The sequence below is a fragment of the Stegodyphus dumicola genome, chromosome X1 (genome assembly GCF_044657685.1).
Source record: "Stegodyphus dumicola isolate Sdum_Otavi_A_Nest chromosome X1, ASM4465768v1".
Classification (NCBI taxonomy): Eukaryota; Metazoa; Arthropoda; class Arachnida; order Araneae; family Eresidae; genus Stegodyphus; species Stegodyphus dumicola.
Genome location: NC_140780.1, coordinates 63,242,902 through 63,269,806, shown reverse-complemented (window position 1 = coordinate 63,269,806; position 26,905 = coordinate 63,242,902). Strand labels below are relative to the sequence as shown.

General features: G+C 32.8%; 1 protein-coding gene across 2 annotated transcripts in view; it reads left to right on the top strand.

Annotated features, from left to right (window-relative positions):
• Positions 1-23,141, top strand: part of LOC118205107 (cysteine-rich venom protein AnHyalC-like) — a 188,318-nt gene extending 165,177 nt beyond the window's left edge. For both annotated transcript variants that reach the window (XM_085807273.1, XM_035377404.2), the window contains exons 9-10: positions 236-348; positions 23,013-23,141. In XM_085807273.1, the coding sequence (XP_085663399.1) occupies positions 236-343 (108 nt within the window). In that variant the 3' untranslated portion in view covers positions 344-348; positions 23,013-23,141. The remainder of the gene's footprint in view (positions 1-235; positions 349-23,012) is intronic.
• The last annotated feature ends 3,764 nt before the right edge of the window (positions 23,142-26,905 follow it).

Genomic DNA, 26,905 nt, shown 5'->3' with positions numbered 1-26,905 from the left:
TTAATTTTCTATATCAAATAACTGTTACTGATGAATTTTCTGAAGATCTCTAGACGAAATTATTTTGCATATGCTATAAATGTTTTCGTAATCTAATATTTCAAGCATTTAAACTGAATTTTGATTGTATGTAATTTTTCTGAATAAATGTACCATTATTTTATGAAAATTATTGATGTAAACTGTGCTAAAGCACATTTGACTTTCAATGAAATTTATCATGCAAATCTTTCAGATGTCCCTTACATATGAAGTGCCACATGGGGCTGCACCACAGTATTTGGATATTAGACAAATAGTTGTAAACGAAGGCCAGTGTCATAAAAAAGCTTACCTGGGTTGAAACTTGTAAGTATATTTCTATCTGCTTAATTTAGCAGGGATTATTTAATATGGTAAAGTATCAAAGAAATTTTTAGCGAATATCTATAACTCAAACAGTCCCAATTTGAAATGGAAGTCAAATCTGTGACTTTTGGCTTTAAACAGAACTTCTGTTGCATGCACGTATAATTTATATTTTATATATTTTAAGTTTTGAACTGAAGTTTAATTTGGATTAACTAAAGACACCATATTTCAAACCTTTTTCTTAAATCGTAACGTTTAAAACTCACTGTTGTTTGTAGGATTAAAAATTCGGCATTTAATTAGTTATAATTATTATCAATGAAAGAAATCAAATGCTTCTACTTCAGGTACATATAACATGGCGTTAGAAATATCTCTTAAATACAATAGGTTTCGAATGTGTATAAAACTATCAGTTGGGTACATTGTGTGTGTGTGTGTGTGAGTATGGCAAAGCCTCGAGGGCTATCTGCCTAAGAGGAGGGATGCCTTCGTGGAGGACTTTCTAAGGGAAACTGGCTCGTATACACGTTACACATGGGGAAAACCACGAAAACGCCCATGCAGCCAGCCCGTTCACGGGATTCGAACCTCGGACCGAACTACCAGTGTTCAGCGACTTTACCGCTCGGCCGCTGGTGGGCTTGGGTACATTGTAAATTAAACGTATTTTAATTCATACCAGTTAGATAGATACTTTATTAAGAGCATAAAATAAAGATTTGATTTATTAAATATTGTATTACTGATTTTAATTTCCTCATTTATTTTTAAAAACGTATCGATTGATCAAATCTGTAATACGAATTAATAGCTTATGGTTTACTGAATGGCTGAATGTGCCCTGAAAGCTGGCAATGTGCTAGGCCATGGGAAAGACATCATATTTACTAGCGTATTTCTCCCCTTTCTTATTAATTGTATCATACGAAAATGAAGAAGGGAAACTTAACGTGTAATTTAATTTCCGAAGGACGCTGTTATAATAAGAACTTAAAAAATGAAGAGTATTCACTGATAAACAGGCAATAACAATCACAATACTATTCATTTAAAAGAAATCTATATTCCAAAAAGAATACACAGCAATATTAATATTACAATATCTTCTAACAAAATATCTTCATTTTTATTTCTCTGTATCTTTTGCCAACTTTTATTGCTGTTCATTGCTACTCCCTAGGTTATAATCATTCAGCGCTACTGGAAATGCTGTCTGTGTTGTCCGAAGCAGCTTAAAAATCGTTGTCAACGTCTTAAAAATCATTGTCTCCTTCACCATTCGGTCAGTCTTCCTATACGCAAGGATCACAACCATCAAGATCATTAGATATCCCCGTTTTCTTGGAGTTATTCACTGTAACTGCTTCATCAGTCACAGCCCATTCAAATTCCATGAACAAATCAATTAGGAAGATGAAAACAATTACAACGCGAAAGAAACCCATTTTAAAATGTTGGGGAACTCACTTTCTGATCGCTTTGAGGAAAGGAAAATGTACGTGAATATTGAAAAACATTTTAGAAGCTTGAACTAAAATGCTAGGTAGAACATATCCGAAGGAGGAAAATACACGTGTAAATGCGGTATATGTTGGAGGCTCTGGCAATATTTGCCAAAGTGGGGGTGGGTGATATTTTTACTAGTGTAATGTAATGTAACATGAAGTTTTAAAAGTTTTTGAAAGGCTTTGCTAAAGATATTTCTAACGTCAATATCTCACCACTAGGAAAATATTTCTCTTTGTCCTTCTTTTTGCAGAGATTATTTTGTACCTCTTTTTAAACTGCTATTACACAACATATCTCTTTTGAAGTTAATTTTTATTATTACATCCGGTAATTCTAAAATGAACTAATTCTCGATTATGACTTCAATCCACAATTCCCAGTTCGTGCAACAATGGTACTTCGTTGATGAATAAGCTATGTAATTCATTTTCGCCTGTATATGAATAATATATTTGAGTAAAAGCCTTACAAACGAAAATTCTTCAAACTGCAGAGGATATGCGCCGGAAAATGAAAATAATCCCTTCCAGTGCTGCATAGAACCTTTCGTTGAAAACGCGAGCTGATTATTTGCTTGCAAGTAATTGGATACCATTTTATGTATTCGATGAATTTATCTTCCACTCAAAACGTATGATGGAATATGTCAATGTAAATATTTCTATGTTAATAAAGCACATTTACTTAAAGCTGTTTACCTGAGCTCAACTATTAAGTCGCCTCTCAGAAGAACTGACACTGAATGCCGTATTTTTCCAACTAAGCAATTTAAATACCGAAAAGTACTTTTTGTGCAACTTTTAAACAGATAAGAGAATTTATCACTCGTACAGTTTTTGAATATCCTGAGAAAAAGTTAAATCAAACCATGTTGATTTTTTTTTAATTCTTATTCTTCGACGGTGTGTAGATAAAACTTTAGAGAAATGAGAGTTTTCCCAGCATCCCGTTTCCGATAAAACATCTTTTCTGAATGAAATTTTCTTAGCATGTAAGCTAGCGACAATATCTTTTAAGAACGCATGAACAGAAATTTTATGAATAATCTCAGTTGAACACTTGGTATGCTTGGTATGCAAATTTACTTTTAATGAACGAGAGATGGGTTGAGTTAGTCATGACAAAACATCTGCGGATTATTTATAGAGGAATATCTTAGTGTAGGACTTTAGAAAGGAAAATATTAATATTTGCGTTACTAATGGGAAATCGCGAAAGCTCCATGTAGTCAACTCGTTCAGTTGTCCGCAGCAGAGCCTGAGATAAACTATTAGTGCTGCATGATCTTATCGAATCGATCATTGATAGACTTCCAGATGCACCCCCGTTATGAAGTGATAATACTACAGGAAAGTTAAACTGAACCACCATTACTGAAATTGAATGAGAAACCCAATTAAATTTGCAATTAGCAATTAGTATATAGCTTCTGTATGGGTATAATTTAATGTCTCCCTGCTTTCTGCATTTTACAAAGAATTTGCTTAACTGGGATCGAACTGAGATCTTTTGATTTACCAGTGACATTGATTAAACTACCAATTAAATTACTAAGTACCGTTTACCTTCCTTTCTCATGTTCTTTGGATGAATGCCCTTCTTATTTGTGACATTCTCGATAATAAATATTGTTCAAGCTTAGAGAGTTATTTATTTATGAAAGGACATGTTTCTTCCTTATCGTACTTCATTAATTCTTTACTCTAAGCGATATCGCTGATTGTTATTTTTCTCGCAAAAACAAAGTAGGCTAAAATAAATGACAAAAGTTTCGCCGGGTGACCTTAGAATGAAAATTATTCATTCCATTGATATGATAACAGCTGATATGTCATTTAAACATGATATGATATTAGGAGTACAGGTAATCACCGAGATAGCAATAATTTCTCTATCAGTAAAAGCCATACTCATGCATGACCTAACGTACCGCTTAAAATATTTCAATACTTGCTTACAAAGCATAATACTTAATAATCATAACCGCGGATGAGTGAGTAATTTCATAAAGTATTCTAAATAGACTCAAATATTTCTAAAATCCTTAACAGGAGGTATTTCTGAGTAATTTTTACATTACAGCGATGCAGAAATTCTGGGATTCACTTCATTGCACTTGAATACTTTTAACTAAGCAATAAAAGCAAAGCTACTTTTTAAATGCCGAATTACTTTAAGATGTTATAGCTCATAACAGCAATGAATTTTCTGTATAATTTAACAAATTAATGCATCTATATTTTATGTTTCTTAATTTCTCTGTACAGAGAAAATCTTTCTAAACAGCACAACTTTCTAATTTTTTTTATTTCATCGAATTGTCGCTTCTTATTTTTACATTTTTAGATATTCTTTAAGACAGATGCTAAAAATTTTTGCTCATTTTTTATTTTTTTCATTACTTCGATTCAAAGTGCCAACGTTTCATCATAGCATTGATTTACTTCAAAGCATTGTGCTTTATTTTATGAAAAGGAAATTACTAGATCTCTTCGATGAAAAACTGACAAATATATCGTTAAAGGCCTCTAAACTTTAGTAAACCTTTAGAACTATTTAATATTAGTAATAACTTTGAATTCAAAAAAAAAAAAAAAAAAGAATTTTAACGCCGAATTATTATTGGAAAGCTTTTCTGTACAACAAAGATTAATTTTATAGCGTTCCTACCACCGATTGTTTCCCAAGAACCCGGGACACCATTTCCAGAGATTCCCGCAAGTTTTTAGAAGTACGTTTCCTTGGAAATGAAAGCGCTTCCTAGAGTAAACATAAATTACCTTAAATTTTATTATGATGATATGAAATAATTCCTAAAAAATAAAAAGAGAATAAAGTAAGTTCAAGGAAAAAAAATCTTAATTTAAAAAAAATTAGGTGTCCTCACTAGAAACTATACGAGTAGTATGTCATTTTCACTGTGTTTCTTAGAAAAGTGAGAGCCGTTAATTATTGACCTAGTTTTAGTTTTATTAAATATTTTTAATATTTAAAAATATTTACTTTTAAATTAATATAAATAATAATATTTTTAAGTATTTTTAATATTTAAAAGTATTTAATGTTTACATAAATGATCAAAAATTTCTTCATGCATCAAAAACCGGATATGTATGTTGAATTTCCAACTTGGATTTGAAAAAAGGCAATACCTCTATATTTTACAGTAGTTCCATACGACATCTTTTCAGAAAATATAAAAGTTTCATTTTCACAAATTACTTATGAAATGATTTGATTTCTGCGTAAATCATACCTTTACTTTTGGATGATATATTTCAAAAAAATGTATTTAACTCAAAAATATGCTGAATATTGTTATTTGTACTTGTGGAAGATCTTGCAAGATTTTCTTCCTATATTATTGTTAATATTGTTGTTGTTGTCATTCCTAATTTAGTCTTAACAACAACAAAAAAAAAGTTATCCACAAAATTATATAAAAAATAAGCTACACATTTCTGTTTTCAAGAAACTCGTCAATTACAGAGTTTCTTGATAGGTATAATTATAGGTAAAGGTAGCGGGGACACCAGATATTTACCAACAGGTGATCCAAGTGTTGTCCCTTCCTATTAACATTCCCTAATAGCTTAGCTTGGAACAGACCGCCTCACGCTACACCGCGGGGCCTACCACTGCCGGCAGTACATTAGGGGCTCGACCGCATGTCCCGAGTGCTTCGTATATACATTTAAATCTATCAAAAGTTAACGTTATGCATGGTGGTACATGAATATTACTTCAACATGGTGATACAAGTGATTTATGATAGTTACAAATTTGTTGCATAATATTAAATCATATGGAATATAGTTGTTCACATGTTTGTTTGATTCAGTATTTTATGGGTTGTAGTTTTACAGTTGTTTCAGATAGTTCCATGATGCTTACATTTCTTGCAAGGAATTCCTTTTGCATGTAGCATATAATTACATGGTGTTCGTATTTGCAATAATAATTTCTTTTCATTGACCTCAGCGATTTTATATAAAAATATCCTCAACTGCCTTCATAAATAAGTGACAAAAGGCATTGCCCTCACAAAAAAGCCGCCTCAAGAAACATAAAGGACTTTTCCTTAGTATAGGAAGCTCGGAAAATATCTAGAAAAATGTAAGGGCCAATAGAGGAGACCAAAACAAGCAGATTTTGTAATGGAATCTGTTTACCAAAACGACGCTTTGAGGTGGTACAGAAGGCTGTTGTGCGGTTGATAAAAACTTTCAGGTGGTCTAAATTATCCCCGCACAGATTTCGAGTAGTATGCATGAACAAGAAGCTCGCCGACGGGCAATTTTATCTAGGGGATTGCAATTAAAGCAGAACAGCTACTTAAAAGAGGCACAATTTTGAACCATTCCCGTGTATCTTCTTTGAGCAGCTGCTCCGCTTCCACTTGCAGCCTTACAGATAAAAGGCATGTCGATTAGCTCCGCTGTGGTAACGATGTATGCCACTCGAAATGTGGACATGAAATGACAATTCATGTCAGCAGAACGTTTTTATCTTCCGCTCAACAAGCTTAGCACCTCAACGCTTCACTTAGGCACACACATTCCATTAAAAATCTCTTTTTTTTTTAGGTTCCTTCTATCTGGTTTGCATTTTTGCTAGTTATTTTCCGAGCATCCTGTACATACGTATATACCGTATCCATAAGAGTTCTCATATGGCCTTTATTTTCACAACTGTTAGTTGTAGGCATTTACCTCCAGTTACAAAAAATATTTAAAAAATACAAGCATTTATGTTTTGGGAATTTTTAAATTTAAATAATTAATTTTGAAAAAATTACGAAATTCAACTTATCTATGGTCGGCTCAGGCAAACTCGAAGACGTTCGCAGAAAAGGGTGCCCGCGTATGATCGCTAACCCGGCATAATGGTAGTCGATTTTCGATTCCTTGAGTTGTACGAGCACTTGGAATCGGAAAATAACACACTAAAATTCCAACGGGAGAAATTCAATATATGCGGTGTACCACATGAGAGAGTCCGAACGAAAACACCTGCGGCAGCAGGCCTGAGGCGAAGGTAAGTGCGCAAGTAATGAACGTGCACATGCAATTATTATGGCAGAGTATTAAAGAAACGCCTAGCCGATGCCTAGCCGAAATGCCGATTAGCATCGGATTCATAATTATAAGAGAGCACAGGAATGACGCTGTTACACACATCTGGAATCTTATTAAAAAATTTCTCGGTAAGTTTTGCCATATAACAATTTAGTTCAGGAATATCCAGCTCGCGATGAACTGCCGAGTTTCGAATGAACCATCGACAATTCACCGCTTGCCTGAGTACAATATTTTGTAGAACTTGAAGTTTCATTAGGTTGGTTTTGCACGCGTATCCCCAAACAGGGTAGGCATAAGTTAGAATGGGATGCAAAAGGGTCGTGTAAATGAGTAATTTATTATCAGTAGATAGAACAGAGTTCCGGTCAATTAGAGGGGTAAGTGTTCGTTTACGGACACGGAACTTGGCAACCATCTGTGTTATGTGTGGGGACCACGAGAGCGACCTGTCTAAAATGACACCTAGGTATTGGGTCTGCCTAGCCCACTGGATAGGAGTATTGTAGATCTGGACGCAGGTATTTTCGTCCCTACTTCTTCTCTTGTGGAAAAGGACTGTCTCTGATTTTCCCACATTTATCTTCACTTTTCCGGCAGTAAGCCAAGACTCAAATGCGTGGGCGTGGGTTTGTAGTGATTGAATGACTGAGCCGAGAGGTGCATTTTTTGAGAGAATTGCCGTAGCTAGGGTGGTGTGTGGTGTTTGTGGTATATCGTTCATGCAGATATTATAATAAACGGGCCCCAAGAGACTTCCTTGTGGAACGCCAGCCTTGATGACCCGTGGTGTAGAAAGTCAGTTGTTCACACGAACGATAAAGTGTCTTTCCTTAAGATAGGAATGTGTGATGGATGTATGTGAGGCTCTCAAGCCAGACACGGTCGAAGGCTTTGGCTACATCTAGAAATATGGCACCAGTAACTTCTCGCTCCTGGAATCCTGAGGAGATCATCTCTGTAACCCTGTACAGTTGATAACCCATACTGCTCTAGGATAATGATCTTGTGGTGGTCTGTGAATTCCAGAATTCTTTGTAGAATCACGTATTCAGCTACTTTACTCAGAGAGGAGAGTAAACAGATGGGCCTGTATGATGATGGTTCGGAAGAAGGCTTTTCAGGTTTGAGTATTGGCGTAACCACAGCAGGGATTAGGAAAGTGCCTCAGTCTGAGCATAGCGTTGATAATTGCTACTAGCTTCAGCAGCATGAGGATGCCCATATTTTTTTATCATTTTGTTGGAAATCTTATCCAATCCTGGGCTCTTGTTGATCTTGAGTTTTTGGATGTAGCCGTAGACTTCCGACGGTTTGACAAGAAGAGTGTAGTTTGTGGGTGGCTTTGTAAGGTATTGGGTTACTAGTGACCAGGTGACCAGGTGTTCTGTTGGTGGGTGGGATATGTTGTTAGGACAGAATTGAGAAGCGTAATGATCGGCGAGAGACTCAGCTTTCTCAGTTTCCGTGTAGGCAATTCCTTGTTAGTCCATTAGTTATAGTTAATAAACGTTTATACTCATTCTAGAAAAAGAAGCACAATCTCATGAGATAGCCTTTACAGAGATATTTAAGAGATAAGTTTCAGACCATGCTTTCAGAAGATTCTTGTTACAAGCACAAATTAAACAGCGAAATATATAACTATGTAAGTAGCTAATAATAAAATGCGAGCTTAGTAAAAATTTTCTGACATTAAAAGATTAAGTGATGAGAATTGATATTCAGACTCGCGTGAAACGTTTTAGTCATTAGAACTTTTTTCATGAATAAGACCTTATTCATACACGGACCTTTATATACGCATATAAATCTTACAGAATTTGTGTTCTAGAATACAACAGCAGGCTTCAACTACTGGCATATAGCCAACTAATAACATAAATTACCTAAATAAAAAAGTGAAAATATTGATTCACCTCCTTTTTGTGTTATTATTGGATTATCTTCCCGAAGTAATAAAACTAGATGTCAATATTATTGACTTAATTTTAGCATTTGGAAAAAGTCGGTGTACCATAGGGAACAAAATTAAACTTTAAGGAATAAATCACAAAAGGATATCACTGAATAATATAAAATTGGAAAAAAAATGTATCTGGAATTATCCTAATTTTTATTTTAACCGATCGTTCGAGAAGCGTGATAAGTTTAATTTCCTGACGCGCAAAATCAATGAAAACCGCACTAAAATTTAAATATCTCGGCCAAATTTTGTCATATGGTACTCAAACCTTTTATATTTTATTTTTTAGAATGAGTAAAAATATTTATTAAACACAAGTACAGGGATCAGGGAAACTCATAGTGCAGGAATGTCCAAAATCCACGTTGTAATATCGAAATCAATATGAATCCAGTACGGGGTACGGTACCCTCTCACAGCCAGACAGGAAATGACGGTATACTGGACTAGAGGCAGCTGAGGAGTCCGTGGGGCAGCCGATCCCACTATTGCAGCAAGGCAGTTTTCAAGTCCGGGGACGCTTAATGGCAAACCGCACATTGAACTGATCAATGTTAACGAATTTCGCTTATTGCGCATGCTCAATGGTGCACCTCTGGCGTGGGAGAAAATACTGGCGACAAAGCATAAGCAACCCTACACAAGCCTGTTCGTCATATAGTTCTTATCGACTGTTTACAATTGCAACACTCTATTTCATTTACTTACAATAATTTATTTGACCTTTAATTCAGTAATTTAAACTAGATTTAATCCTTAATTTGTTAAAGTATACATGAATGGAACGTATGGTAAATAATCAATTGTTTTTATTCCTCAGAAGTATAATCAGCTAATATCTTGTAATGTTTCCTGTTTTGTAATCCTTTTTAAAAGAAAATTTGGGTAGTTTACAATCGACATTTACACTCCAAGTAATGATGCAGATTACAACCTGACACGTTTTAAAACCTCGAACTGTTTACGTACAAGATAACACAATATAAATCATATACCGTATTTATCTTCTTTTAAAATTGCGCCAAATTGTCTTTTGGGCATGCGCAATAAGAGAAATTCGTTTAGCATTGATCAACTCAGTGTGCGGTTTGCCATTAAGCGTCCGGGGACAGGCGAGGTAAGGGGCATGGCGAGATAAAATGCCCTACCAATGGTGTTTCAGATATGCTTAATAGGGTTAAAGTCAGGAGCGATATTTTACTTGAAGCTGAGAACAGACTTTCTTAAAAATATACATATATATTATGGGTAATTCAAAACTTTTCAAATCTGATATTTAAAATAGGTATGTGATCGAGAACAAAGTATTGCATTTAAAAGCATTAATTGTAATCTCTTGTAATTGTGTTAAATGTGAGAAGAATGAGCTCATTATGAAGACTAGCTGTCATTATGAAGCAATTAAGTATATTAGCTCCAATCCTAAATTTTGCGTTCGTTTCACTTTCGTGTAGAATTATTTTTCAAACAAAACGATGCTATCACCAAATGCTTATGCTTATATGTACTTATATGTACATGAATATAAATAGTTGTGATTGTCCGTTCTACGGAAGAATAGAATAATAAAAGGTTAATGGTGTTTATAATTAATATTCAACAATAACGTTTATAAATACATTAGATTTTACGTACAAATTATCACCCAGAAGTGATAGTTTACTTAAAGCTAGTGCTTAAAGTGATAGTTTACTTAATTCGGAACTGGTTATTCCGCCAATTCCGAGTTAAGACACGGAATTAGCGCAAGGTCATGTGCTGACCACATCAAATTTTTTATTATTGCTTTTATATTTTGCTCATTTAAAATATTTTCAGGACTAAAACTTTTATGACACTTATTCCCGTACACATTGATGATCAGTTTAATTTTTGTTTTTATGCAAATTTTATTCCTACAAATTTTGCTGCACTTTGTACACATTATATATTCTAAAAATTCTGTTACTTCTGTAGCTTCTTTCAACCCAGTACAATATTACCATCTCATCCACGAACCTAGTACAGGTGCTCTATTGAAGATGTAGCCTAGCTTGCTTCCTGTTTCTGAAAGATCGTTATTTGAGTTTTCTTTCGTCCTTATTAAACGTTTCAATGGTTTAAGCTGTTTTCTGCCATGTAGAGTCTCGTAAGACTGCAAAATTTTGGTGTGTCTACTAGAGAAAATTTCAAGACACGGTTACGTAAAATGCACCCATGATATGCGTTACGCGTATGATATTCTGACTTATCCTGCAATAAATTCCTTATTTTCTTTGATTCCAATGGTCGCCGTTAATTGGCCAAGTTATTTTTTGACCACCCTGTATATTGAATTAATTCGTATTAGTATAACACTTGATATAACGTTTTATTCTGGTGTAACAACCCATAAAGTCATCTGGACCGATCTGCTATCAGCTTAATGTAATTCCTCAATCAATATAATGACCTGTTGGTGGACAATAATCGCATTATAAGAAACATTTTAATATTTCAATATGGTAAAAAAAGCTTTCTGCCTGAGAAATATACAATTTGCTTTTCCTCCTATGATAATTCATCAATCAAATTTAATATAATTACTCTCACCCACTTTTCAAAGCATTCACCGCGCGACCAATTTGAATCAGCCTAGCCAGCCGATATGGCAGTTAGCGTGGACTGATTATGACAACTGCTGGGACCAGAAATGCATGAATATTTATGATGGCTATGTCTTAAATATGGACGCAAGTCTTTTACACATTTACTCTGAGTTTTAAACTCTGTTATCAAGAAAAGGAACAGAATGATTTTTACAGGGTACTATTTGCGATTACGATATTTAAATTTGGCATAAAATACTTTATTTACTTGTAAAGCATATAATTTCATAAAAAATAGCTTACATTCAAATAAGTAAGGGAAGAAAGATAGTCTTTTATCTATTGTTACTTTTACAAGACTATATAAAATTAGAAGAAAGGAAGAATGAATTAGATATGAAGAATTTAAGAACCAATTTTTAATTGACTAAATTTTACTATTTTGATAATTAATTTATTTAAATTCTACGTATATATTCAGAGATAATTTCAGGTACACTTTATTTTTTTCAATTACTTTGCGAAATTTTATTGGTATGATTTTCATGCTTTCTCTCTCTCTCTCTCCATGTACACATGAATTTTGAAATGTGCTACGTTTTAAGTTCAGTTTAGACATCTAACATAATTACTTTATTTGATCTTTATCTCACTTATTCTGTGTTTATTTTTGGATACTCTCATGAAGCATCAAAGACGGATGTAAATGGAGGTGTCCTTAGCCGTAGACTTGCGGGTGACTGTGATGATAATATGATTTAGTGTAACACGTCATTCCAGATTTACCATAGAGAACCGCAGAGTAGTATATCATCCGTGGCTGTCTTACTCCTCTTTAGCTGCTGCCAACTAACAAAAGCGGATTTTCGGACACGTAGCCCTTAAACGGCTCAGCGTCACTTAAATGCAAAGGTTGCAGATATTCAGATCTTAATGGGGATTCAGATCGAAGCTCATTAAAATTGCATCAATAAGTAGTAATAGTTTCAACTAACCACTATGCCGAACGGAAAGAGTTTTGCATCCAGTACTTGACATCGCGTTCTGTGTTAAAGAATCACAATTAAAGCTACACATATCTGGGCTATTATACAGTTGTGTGCTTTGTCTAATAGCTTATCAGCTTTTGACGTATCTGCACATATCATCTTCATGAAGCACTTCTGTCGCACTTGAGCAATCAGCCAAAATATGAAATGTATCATCACCAAAATTTCTAATTATAAACAGCGTTTATGTTATAAGGTATTTCTCCCACCTTCTTGGCACTGCACGCTGGGCACGTATTGCAGAGGTCCGCGGTTCGATTCCTGGTTAAAGCGCTGCTAATTTTTCATCTTGCCTGCTTCCAACAAATTACCTAATGTCTCTACAATGGCGCCCGAACTAAAAGGGTGGTGAATGATGATTCTCCCCACCCAGGATTTGGCGACTGTGTTCCCTAAAAACCTCAGTCGCCCTTTAAAAGGGGGAGTATATATAAGGTATTTCTCCCGACTTTTTGGTATGCCTTCGTGATGTGGTGGTCTGCACGCTGGGCGCGCATCCAGAGGTCCGTGGTTTAATTCCAGGAGAATGCGTTGCATATATTTCATCCTTCTTGCTTCCAAAAAATCCTAATGTCTCTACTATGTATCTCCAATGAAATGATTAGGGTGATGTATTTACGGAAAAAATTGTTGGTATTTAATCTCATGTCACCTTATTTAATTTAAAAAGAACTAATTATAATGAACGGGATCCTTTTTGTAAATCTGTGCATCATAATTTGTCGAATATTATTAAATCCTTTTCATGAATTAATTAAATTCTTAAATTACCTATGTTAAAAAAAATAGGTAATTTTTGTCGTCGCTTTCGATAACGGAATGAACAGAGGAGCTACTAGTATTTTTCGTAGTTTAAACCAGTTTCTCTTAGAAAATTCTGTACACAGTTATCTCTCCCAAATGATTTCTGAGGTGCGAGGTGGTTTTTATTAATAAACTCCCTACCGCATTTGTAAATATTTATCTAGATTATTTAAGATATAGATCTTAGATGAAACTTTTGAGATAGATGGAAATATTTGGTGATTTTAGATAGACTTTGAGATAAACTCAATAGATGGAAATTTTGAGAGAGATTTTGTGAAATGAAGCATCTATGACATTAACTGAAAAAGGAAATGTTTCAAATGCCTTTTGAGAACTGAAAATAGAAACTGCACTTTTAGGAATTGAATAATAAGATACACGCATACCAAATGCATACTCATCAAACTGTTTATCACATTGCTCAATACAGCTTCTCACTCTCTGTTTTTGAATTTAAAATGTTATCGCATGCTATAAGATGAGGAAAGACACTGGTACTGTCCATACCTCTATAAATCACCTGACTAAATTAATAAAAAGCAGGTTTAAATATAACCTTCAGTGCTCCAAGTCAATATTTAGGTATTCGCTGAATTAGATACATGTATTTAAATGTATGTGTATATGTACGTATGTACATGTATTTACTTGTATTTAATTAATTACATATATTTAAACGACTTAATATTTTAGGCTATTTTCCTGTTTCATAGAAAATTTATTAATCTAATTATTAAAACAGCACAGAAATATCTTTCTTTAACACGTGGATGTGTCAGTTTTGTTTTGCTTTTGTGTGCCGAGGATCTTTGCATCGGTAAATGAAATCACCAGGTTATCCTGATAATGCTGAAGGTTCTGTTTATTTGTGTAACCTTTATCATTTGGACAAAGATAAACAAAAACAGCAGGGAACATTCTTAGACCCGTTTTCCCAATTTCGTTGTCTATCAGTTTCAATGATATTTTTTCTTTGAAAACGAGTTTATAATGAAAGAAAAAAAAGATAGCATAAATCAGTTAATGGTGTTTCGCTGTAGTTGTTCATTTTTATTCATACTCTTTCTCTTTTAATTAAATGTATTTTTATTTATTTGTATCCTAAATTATCTGTAAGATGAAGAAATAACTTCCTCAGAGACTTCCAATGCAATAAATATACCAAAGAATATGAGTATCCCCGTTTTACGAAATGCCACTTATTTTTTGCATTAAAGCCACACGCTTTTTGTTTGGATTTTTTCCTCGAAAAACGTTTGAAGAAGCCTCTGTTTTAATGAAGAACTGGCATAACTGTTAAAAACAAAAATATTATTCATCTGAAAAAATATGCTTTTAGTATCCAAAGAACACCAAGACGTAAGGCAATTTAGCAGAATGTTTTACTTTCCTACGAATTACTCTAGCTAGAAACATTGTGACAGAATATGTTATCATGCATACTATCGCATTTAAGTCTTAGGCATCAGCCAGAGGAGTGGGCAGACCTTAAGATTATGAGCACGGGCGTATTCTCACGTAATATATGGCGAGATGAATTAAGACATTCCTTTCTTTTCTATGATTGTTTCATATACTCTCCATTTCAGTTTAATATAAAGCTTTTGCTTTAGCTCTTGTGTTATGGCATCGGTAATTACTAATTATCTACATTAAAGAGAGCGAGAAGTTCAGTCAATTTATGCCTAATTTTGTACTGAACTGTATATAATAAAGGCTATAGTTTTGATTTATACACACGATTTTAATTGTTTAGTTTTATTAAGCTGTTCAATAAATAAAATCTTTCTATGTTACGACTGTTTTGTGAATTTTTATGTGTACAACTTATCAGTCGAAGGTAACTGGCATTTATCCTTCAAAAATGGTTTAGCGAAATAAGGAAAAAGTTCTTAATTTAGTAATCTTAATTTTTTCACAAATTTGCAGTTTTAGATATAGATAGGAATTTAATTTTTGTTCAATTACCTAAAACTGCACAAAATATTTGCCTTTTGAATTTTTTTTTCCAAATGGAAAGAATCATGTTTAAAGTTTCAAATTGCGCGGAGAGTTACTAGCGTAAAAATACTAGTGTTATCGAAATTCTAAAAATGTAAACGAAGTGCAGTTTGAAATCAAATCACAGGAAAATATTTTTGTTTTTAAGAAAGTGCTCAGAACTTCCTGCTGTTTACAGCTGTGTCGTCCATTTACAGATTATTCCAGCACCTCTTTTTTTATTTTCTTTTAATAAATGAGACTCGAAGCAAAAATCATGTAAATCAGTTCAGTAAAAGAATTAAATAAATAAAGTAAAAGAAAAAAGTATAAGCTGTATTTTTTGGGGGTATGCAAATTCGCAAACAGAATTAAACATATCCATTTTACTGAATTAAAAGGCGGTCTGGTAGAGTGCATTACGAATAAGTAACTGCTTTCTGAATGAGAATTTTGTCTGAAATGCAATCTCTGTAGAGATAAGGAGGAAGGCGAAAGGTAGACATTTATTTTACCTTACAAGATGCTTTGGAAATGCTGCAGTTTAAGGTAATTTAAGGCCTAACCCACACTTTGTTCAATTTGTTGAAAACACTACCTGTAACAATGCTGAATTAGTTAAAAACCTGCACTTGAGATAATAGAACAATGATGGAAAGATGGTGAAACAGCCAGCTATTCATATCTTTGTCCTAAAACCGTCTCAGGAGTTCTGAGAAAGGTTAGTCATTGAGAGTCAGTGCACAGATGCTGAGTATTATCAAATGAATCGTCCTGAATCAGTGACATTTATTAAGCCAAGAGAGGAAGCATTTTAAAGTATTATCAGAAACCCTCTTTTAACCCAAAAAACAACAATAACAGTCAGATGGCTTTATTAGCAAGTTTTTTTTTCTCTTTTAACGTATATCTTTAATTTTCCCAATTCCCATTTTCCTCTTTCTTCTGCTCACGCATTAGTTAGAAAAAAGTTAATCGATATCCAATCTTTGAGACTTGGTTAAGAAGCTTATTTACAAGAAAGGTTTTTTAGAAGTATTAATTCCAAGGCTTTAAAAATTATTATTCAGTAGTCTTTGATTTAATACATATTTCTTTTAATTATAGGTATAGAATTCAGAATAAATAAAAGATTTCTTTTATCGAAACATCAAAAGTAAGACTTATTGTTTAAATTAAAAATAATCAATTTAAATTATAAATAATCCATAAAAATAATCTGCAGCATACTACACAATCATAATATAAATAATTAATCACAAACTTTAACAATTCGACTTTATTTCGAATTTTTTTTAAAATGGTTTATTTGATTAATGTTTCAGCATTTTGGGTATTATTATTTTAAATTTTGCAAATATAAACAAGTTTTCAGAAAAAAAAAAAAAAAAAAAAAAATCACAGATTCTAACTGCATAAGAGTTTGATCTGAATCACTGTGATGGCCGCGCTTAATGTATTGATGCAATTTTTTTAATACTTGGCATAAAATTGTTTAACTTAATTCTTAAACCACTTCGGATATTCAACTTGTTTCTTGTTTTCCGTAATAAATTAGTAACTTAGTAAGAAGGCAGGGAAGAAGGTGAGAAGGTAGGTCTAATAGGTAAGAAGAAGGGGAAAGCCAATAAAGTCGGTTAAAAAAAAAGGTAACAACTTTTTATTTTATATTTCTTTCGGATACTTTTCTATTCCAAAGTTTAGAGCACCCATATGTTTTAACTAATACTTGACTTTGTAATGATATAGCTTTATATCAATAAATAATTAATTATCAGTTTTATTGATGAATAATTTTTAATCAACGGAATCTTCATTATACCGATCAGTTGAGAGAGTACATTACGGTTCTGTCGATCCCCTTAAATATCACTGATCCCTCTTAAAATTTCATCGACCCCACGAAGTCTGTACAAGACCCCGTTGGAAATCCCTGGTCTGGATGTAGAGTTTTTGGTTTATGTAATTTTTTTAAGTTCACTTTGTAACGTTCGGTTTTGTATGGGAGTATATTTTTAAAAGCATTAAAATCCGCGAATCTGTAAACAATAAATATGAAAAATATCCATTACTTTAGCAAGCTAGTAGACTGCACGCTATTGCTCACTCAAGTATTGATTATGAAAGTAAAGACAAAAGCAAATAGAACTAATATGAAATATAAAATACTTATTGGCCCCTACGATCAGTGTATGTACTGAACTGAATTACAGCTGAAAGACTTCGCTCCGCTGCCACTTGCAGATACTTAATACAAAAATATAACAGTAGCAGAAACTGTGTTTCAGCATGTCAGGTCAGAATTTCTCAAAGACATTAATAACTTAACTTTTTTCAGAAGATTGGCGTTACAGCTAATAAAGTTTACATTCACTCACTCCCCCTTCAAACCGTTTGGCTGTTCGCCAAATTCATTAAAAGGCAAACGCAGGGCCAAAACTTCAGAAACTCAATCAACGGGCGGTTCTTACTCTTCTCGCTATTTTATTTCGAAGCGCCAACTGCATTCGTACTAAACGCACGTTATATTTTGCGCAGTATTGTTCTCAGAAGGAGAAATAAAGAACAGCCAGATTCAAAACAAGAATTAATGAGAATTAATTCGTTACGTTTTCTTATCATCTCAAAAATCGTCGTTTTTACTAAACTTTAATGATATTAGTATCATTTTAACTCATATACTTGAAACTGATTTTTTTTTCCTAGAGATTTCTTCTCGTTCGAGAAATTTAGTTTTCTACCTTGGATATTTTCTAATTAAATAATTCTGTATCAAATAATTTATTTTATATTGAAAATAGGAAAATCATTTGAGGATATTCGAACAATTGTTTTCCACATTAATTTTTGTTATTTAGGTGGAGTCTTTGACAAATATTTCAAAGGCGAATATTTAAAGGATTTTCAGTTAATTTCTATTATTTTTCTATAGCTCATCACATGATCATTTTCTATAGCTAATCATCATGTTAATCATATGAGCAAACCAGATTTCATTTAAACTCAAAGGTCTTGAAACTACGACATAAGCGATGAATAAGTAGACCTTTCTGAAAATTATTGGATCCTGTTACTAGATAGAGATCTCCACAGTTGTCGGAGATAACTCCGTGAGTATTCTGGGTACCTTTATGCAATCATGACCGCGGGCACTAGAGTTGAAGGTCTAGTGCGATTGCGTAAAACAGTGCGTAATAATACTACACGTAAAGTGATATTCCTGTATACATAAGCAAGGTAAAATTTAATTTATAGCATGGTAAAATTTAATTGGTCCGACATTACCTTTATTACATAGAGTAATAGTAAGATATACCGTACGCTGTCTTAAACATCAATGATACACTTTTTCTCTCTCTCTTAAATATAAAATTGCCAATTAAAAGTCAGAGGTCGTGACGTTTTAAGTCTAAAAGATAATAAAACCATGAAAAATATTGTACCTTTACCGTGTAATAGTATAAAGTTAGAAGGGATGGCAAAACGACAAGAAAGCATTATACTTCCAATCGATTTTTCTGTCAGAACTCAGCGTAAGTAATGAAACATCGGTCCAAATCGCGTTTCCATATTTATGCTTATAGTCGAGACTACCATGTGGAAGGCAGTATTGATAACGTCCGGACTGTTGTATTTCACTTGTAGCTGATACTTGCCTGACTCATATTTTGTAGCTTATAAACAATTATTTGAATTCAGTTTTTTTTTTTTTTTTTTTTTTTTTTTTTTTAACTCAGTATATATCATACAATTGCTGCAAATCAGAATCACGATCAAAACACATAGCAAAGTTCGTAAAAAATATTCATGAATATATTTGAGAATCATAAAACTTACTTTACACAAAATCATAATTTCTCTACAGAAGCTACAGTACATTGCAACAAGCCTTTTTAGAGCTAAAACTCATTTGGTTACGGTTTCCTTCTTACTGAAGAAATTAGGAAGCATTAAATGAGTTTGTAACTTAGTGAATGAAAATTCAAAAGAAATCAACTGAACAACCACTTAAAACTATCAGAATTATCTAAGTCCTGCTATTATTCCATTAAATTATTTAATATGTTCCAGAGAAATAGGCAAAATGTTTGGATCGGCAATTATAAGACTTTCGACAATATTTTTGAATACATTAGTTATACAGACAGGAAAAAGCTGAGGCAAGTCAGGCATTCGCCTCAGGTAAATGGCTTGAAGGGGCTCTAAGTTAGTCGCAAAATTTTAGATATACATTTAAAAAGTAAATTATAATTAGCTTTCAATTTTGAAACGTATCGAGAAACGCAGTTTTAAAATTCGAAATTTAAATCAATGAAAAAGGGCTCTGTATTCTCGAGTACTTCGCGGGCTTTTAATAAATTAATCAACCAAATCAGATATTTAATTAATTATTAATGATCTAATATTTAAAATGGGGCAAAAAATTATTGTTACATATTTTGTGTAACGTTCAAGTAATTTGCTTTATACGTATTTATATGAAGTTATAGCTAGAAATAAACTCCTGTAGAAACTATTAGACAAGATAGCGAGTTATCCCTATGTCTTAAACACAAAGTATTGAAGAAGGTTTAAAATAACCTTTTTTTATTTTTGTCTAAATTGAAAATAAAGGCACGACTACCAACTGTGGTTATTTAAATTAAACTTCAGATAAAACCAGCACTTGTTATTTAAATTAAGCAATCAATAGAATAAGAAGAATACGCATTCAATAGAATAAGAAATAAGCTGGTTCAAAGTATTGCGGGCTAGCAAATTTAAAGCATCGGCTAGCGAGAAATGGTAAGGCCGGAAATATCAGTTTGAAGCAGAGTTTTATTCATAATATTCTAATACACAGATGAGACTGCCATAAGTTCTCTCGCTAAGATTCAAAACCATCACTTCAAATACACTCAAAGGTAATTTGCATTCTGGTGAAGAAAACGGAAAAGAGAAGCTATAGTAAAGACCAAAATCATAATAACTGCTCAATTAACATAAAGATAACTTACAAAGTTTAAACAAGGTTTTAACAAGGTATCGACCAAATTATTAAATAGGTTGAATGTAATAACTTCTTTGGCCAAATCAGTTTAAAATTTTTTATCTGTCTTCATACTGCAAAAAGAAGAAAAGATAAATAAAGACTTACTTTTAAAGATTTTAAATATATATATAAAGCCACACAAAGTCATCCTTACCCTTAGAGAAATAGCCCTCGCACGTCATACTAAATTAAACAAACAACACCACCAACAACAACAAAAAAATCTGAAAGCTTTCAGATTTTATATCACGCACAAAGGGGCGTATTTTTTAACGTTTTGTGGGATACCTTTATTAAATATCATGTTCTTCGCAGTTAAACCATAAAATTCAATTCAACAGCAATATCGCAAAATAATTTTAAAATAAACATATCTTTAGAATTTTCGATACACAGTCTCGCGTGCTGGAAATAAAAATGTTTTCTTTGGGGGGAGGCCTGCACAGTGTTCTCATTGCTCGTTTGAAATCGTTGAGTTTGTTAATCAAAAATTTGTTAAAGTTTTACAAAATGCGAAATAGATAATAAAACAAATTCCAAATTTGGGCTTCCAGATGCCCATATTCGGGTGGAAACGTACGTTATTCAGAATTTGATGGCTCTAGGTACCATCGTTTTATCACAATGTGAGAAACATACATACATTTATGCAGAATCTTCATTATTTATGTTCTTTAAGTATAATACAGGGCTGTAATATTTGATGGCCACAGTTTCAAAAATGAATCGACATTTAAGGTTTTCAACGCAAAATGTCAAAACGAAATTAATAGCCCTTCTGGGCTAACGTCCTTTGGGCTAAATATAACGGATGAGTTGTTCTTTCTTTACAAAAAAAACAGAAATTGTCTTGAGAAATGGGAAAATTTAGCTATAAAGATGAATATGTCAAATGAATATAATAAGAAGTCAAAAAGAGATGTTAAGAAAGTAGAATGTCAAAATCAGTTGATAAAAGAACTAATTTTTTAGAAAAATATATTTTCATAGCCGAAATGTAAAACGTTACACATATTTTAATCTCACAACTAAAAGGAGAGTATGATAGCTACCGATTTCCCGTTTCTGACTGGTGAAAAATTAATATAATTGTATTTAGGTATTTTAAAAGTAGGTTAGGTTAGATTGAGTCTGGTAAAACACATGAGTACTGTCAGCCTAAGGGAAGGGATACTTAGGTATTTTAAAAAGGACTAGTTCCTAACTTAACATTTAAATATTCAAATGATATAAATTCTCCAGATACTTCCTCAAAAAGATAAAGTTTTAAAGATGACGCAAAATTTCAGTATTGTTGGTATCTAAAGTAAAATCATATATTTTAAAGGTCGACCAGCGGCAGAGCGGTAAGGTCGCTGAACCGTAGTAGCTCGGTCCAAGGTTCGAATCCCACGAACGGGCTGGCCGCATGGGTGCTTTCATGGTTTTCCTCATGTGTAACGTGCATATGAGCCAGTTTCCTTAGAAAGTCATCCACGAAGCATCCATCCACTTAAGCAGATAGCCTTTGAGGCTATGCCGTAATCTCAATAAACCAGATCTTTTAAAGATTTTTCAAGACATGTTTCAGTCATGTCTGAACTCAGATATTACATTAAAAATTTTTTTAACTTTGCCAATTACTATTGTTAGGAAAAGCTAAAATAATAATATGCAAAAAAGACTTTTGTCCCTTCCTCGCCCCCCCCCAAAAAAAACTTTCAGATATCACTATTTTCTCTACAGAATATGAATTAAATAATGAAGAAGATTTTGGGGAAAAAATATTGTCGATCTTATTTCTTTAGAAGCAAGAAAAATTATTTTACAAAAATAGCTTGACTGTTAATCTAATTAGTTCTGTGTTATTTTCTATTTAACAAAAAGGTACTTTTTAATGTTTTCATTTAAAAATTTAAAGTCCTACGCGTATTAATATTCTAAATACATGAAGTTATGATTGCAAATATTATAAAAATTACTTATAATTTAGTACTGTAGCTGACTTTGTTTAATATAAAAGCATTGACATATAATTAATTTGTTTCTAGGTAGGGTAGCGTATTTGCCTCTTTTTCATACGTGGAAAAAATTCCTAACCACAGCTCTGTATATGTATTAGGAACAATGAATTTTAGCCTAAATTTAAAATAAAAATTTTGAAAGTCTAAGAATAACTGATTAACTTTTGCTCAGTTACAACAACAGTCTGGGACTAAATGAGAATTTATTTATTCTTATTCCTTTCATTAATTTGCCAGTTTATTAATTATTAATAAGCAATTTTTGTACCAACTTAAAAAATTAAGTTTTATTATGCAGTTTACAATTTAATAATTACTTTTTAAGCGATGCCATTGATGTCTTTATATTAGTATTTTATATTTGTTTCTGGTACGAACTTGCCTCACCACCGGCCGATCGGTTAATCCTAGCAGTTCGACCCCGGGGTCAAACACAAGTGAACGGGTTGGATGCAAGCAGATTTTCTTCCCTTTTCCATATGTAACGAGTCAGTATCCCTTAGAAAGCTTTCATGAAGGCATTCGTCCTGTTAGGCAGACAGCCTTTAATGGTTGGTGATAATTAAATAACCTAGCCTATTATGGAAGTACTCAAATGTATTTAATAACTATAATAATATATACATACGTTACATTTTGTTTCATATAAATATGCTTTTTGTTTCAGAGGTAACACTTGTCACCAGCCACTGCATGGACCATTTCCTACACTAGCTCAGGATGACTGCCTATATTAGGGGTATAATCATGATGTCATTGTATCACATGTAATAAATAAAGTATTTAATTTCAGGTTTCTGAGCCCTTTTATTTAACCTTCGCCAACAGAAAAAAATGTTTACGTTGTAATTTTTACAATAAATACTTACTGAAATAATTTTATAAAAGCTTTAAAATGTAATATTGTTCTGGACATCTCTGAAATTAAAGGCTAATTATAATGCTTGTTATTTATGGAACAGTAAGGAGTTTCCTTTAAAAGATAAGAAATGAAAAAAAAGGGTTATTTGTACACAGAAATAAGATACCTCTCGATAGTCTTTTAAAAGAAAATGTACGATTGGCAAATTTTATTCAAGGATAAATATTCGAAATGTAAATATTAAAATGCGTTTCAGGTCTTAAGAAATTCGATAAATGTTTTCTGTATAATTTTGATCGATTTCTATATGCATTAGCTCCTGCGTCAAATTGCTTTTCTTTCTCTGCCTTTCCATCTCATTACAAAATTTTAAAAACTATCAGTGGACGTCAGTAAAGTTTTGAAGTAGAAATATTTCGTGAAAGAATTTCCTTTAAATTTGTTTTCTTGGGAATTTTTAGGCCAGTAAGTAATATAATACCTTTGTTAATCTCGGGATCAAAATACTAGTTTAAGATCAACTTAACTGTGACACTTTGAATTAATTTAACTTGCACAGTTTCGTATGCACGAGACTACCATGCAGTTTGTGTAAACGGTTTTCAGCAGTTTTGCAGCAACAGCAGTTAACATGGTTAGCAGACCAAATTATACCTTCTATTACTTTCATTAGAATTTCATGGATTTTAACATTCCCCTTAAACACTAGTTATTAACTCAGTGACATATATAAAAAATATATTTAAAGACATAGGTACAGGATAATTCAATTACATAATTAGTAAAATTATAGATTATTATTTACTTTTTGGCAATAGGGTATAATACAGTAATAAAAGAAAACAATATATTCATCACCTATGAAAGTAAAATCTGAAACCCTAAACTTCATGCTTGGGAACTTTCAAGTGAATAATAAATGTACTGAGATATACTCCTGTTGAGAGATATTTATAAAATAATACTTTTTCTTATTAAATCTTTATGTCTTGTCTTGTCAATTAACAAACTTTCAAAGTATCCCTCTTGTCAACTGACAAATTTACGCAAAATCTAGTTCATAAAACTTTACACAAAAATCAATTATTAAAGCAATGAAATATCCGGTTTAGATTTTAATTGAAATAAGTCTGTTAGAATGTGTATGTATGTATATTAAGGCTAAATACCAGACACGAAAACTATGTTATTTAAAAATAAATATATTCTACTAGAACTAATTTATTTTTATTCATTCTAACAGTTTAAAAACCTTTGTATAAGATGGGAAAAGTCTGCTTCTAAAAATTACTCACCTGCAAATACGGCAATGTTAAATTGCCATCTGACTTGTATGTGTAAAAATATTGACTTTTTCTTATCTTCTAATTACAAGTAAACAGCGTAGATTTTTCTAGACAGAAAAACATACGCTATAGTTGGTGAATAAATTTAATGTTAACATAGGTACTGAGCAGTATAACGATAAGGAAAATATTTATTTCATCAGCAGTTTTTTACAATAAAATTCAACGGCTCCAACACGATTCAGTTTTTCTAACTCTAAACACACATAAATTGACGTCAATCAAGGTATCATTAAACACTCTAACAAATCGTTTCCATTTGTCAGTGATTTGAATGAACCTGTTGATTTAAAATCTCAGGGTCAAAAGGAATGAGCTCACGATGCTTTACAATGTAAATTCCCTGAAGGCATTATTCGATCGCCCAAGCTCTTCAGACAAAGACATTGAAGCCATAATAAGAATTACACTGCTAAAAATAGTTAAGGGGTTAAGGGATATTCAGATTTTGTATATAAACTGCGAATGAAGAAAACTTTTTTATCTTATGTATGATTTGTAAGCACTATAAACTATTAGGAAAGAAAATAATGTACGGAACAAGGAATAATAATACATTTTTATTCTCATTTTTGTCGGAAAGCAAAAAAAAAAGTCATAGATTATGCATAGTTCATGCATGTCATAAAAAGGGAAAAAGTGTGATTTCTTGGATGAAAGCAAGTTTTAGTGGTAGTCTTTGACCAGTAGCAAGTGTGGTAGTCTTTGACCGGAAGCAATGTTCCACATTTCTGGAGCATGGAATCTGTAAGTTTACCAAGGAGGGACTGAGCTATTCTCTCTAACTACTGTGGCGGTTTTCAGGTGCCAAACTGGTTTTTAAGAGGTGATAAACTACCAGAAACCATACTCCAGAGAATATCTGAAACGTTTTCTATTGAGTTTTTGTCCAAAAACGCATCTGAAGCATTTCTTTGTCAAAAGCAAGTCTTCTACTAGTCAAGCACGATATGGCCTAAACTTGTCACCAATGAAAATGAATTAATCCCCGAATGCTGCAGCATAAGGGACCACAAAAGGTTTGAGAATCTAATATATAATATATTTGAGGGTCTGTTAGAAACCCATTTCTGATTATGAACAGGTTGGCCCTGACATTAATGCGGACATCGGCTAGAAAATCACTTCGCATTTTCAAAATCGGACACGTTTCGTTCACAATTGCAAGATTATTCTGAGTGCCACATTCTCTCCAGATTATAAACTGTCTACTGTCAAGTTGTGTACTAAAGCGGGATTCGTCTGATGAGAGATTATTACTCCGTTCTTTTCGTCCCATTCTGAGATGCTCTTATGCCCAACTTCTACCGGCAGCACGGTAGCCTGTTGTTAGGGAGACACAAATCTTAGGTCTGTGATTATATAAATCAACACTATGGAAGCAGTTTCGAATAATTTGAGTTGAAACACTGTGCCGGCATCTCTCAGAAAGTGTTGTTGCAGAAGGAGTGGCGTTCATGCCACGATTTTTATTGCTGTTGCTGTTAAACACTGGTCTTCATTTTGTGTTGGTGTACACCTACGACTTTCTCCTGGTGTTCGCCAAACGTTTCTTTCTAAAAATCAATTTCATGTTTTGGAAATGACATTTTGTGGTACTCCAAATTCTTCGCTACAATGCGTTGAGTTTGAGCCGTTTCTAAACGACCGATGACCCTCCAGTATTCAGCTACGTTGAGACATCGCATTCACGGTTACGAAGCATTCCTCATATGCTAATTGTTTCCAGTCTTCTCGTTCATAAAGAGTGCTGCAGATCCCTTTTCATTCCTTATCGAAAGCTTGTAATTTTAAAAGTCACAGTTTTTGAACGCTATAATGTTCTTTTCTAACTTCGTTTCTTTCATTTTTATTAAAAGACTAATTTGTTATATAGTTGCTTCATACCGAATTTACAATATTCCCTAACAGGTTTGAGGAGTGTATATCACAATTTCTCAATTTCTTCTTTGCTCGACAAACATTATTGAAAGGTATACAGTAATTTACTCTATCTCTCTGCTGTTGGTTTTGTTTCCACAACTGTAACTTAGTAATAGTGTCAAAATAATTTCGCAGAAAATCTGTACTGCATTTATAAATTTGTTTAATTCCTAGAACGGTATGTTAAAAACGTTAAAAATTCGTAACTTTGGGCTCCATTACAAGCAAGATCATTTTATCATCCGATATACATGCATATAAACAAAGATAATGTAAAAACACAAAGCGAAAAATAAATAAAAAGGTTTTCAAGGTCTAAATATGAAACGCGTAAAGGTCAAAGTCTATACAAATTCTTTCTTTTCTTTTCTCGTGTTTATGTGAATATAATCATAAAGTTTTCTCTATATCATTGTTATATTTTGAGTT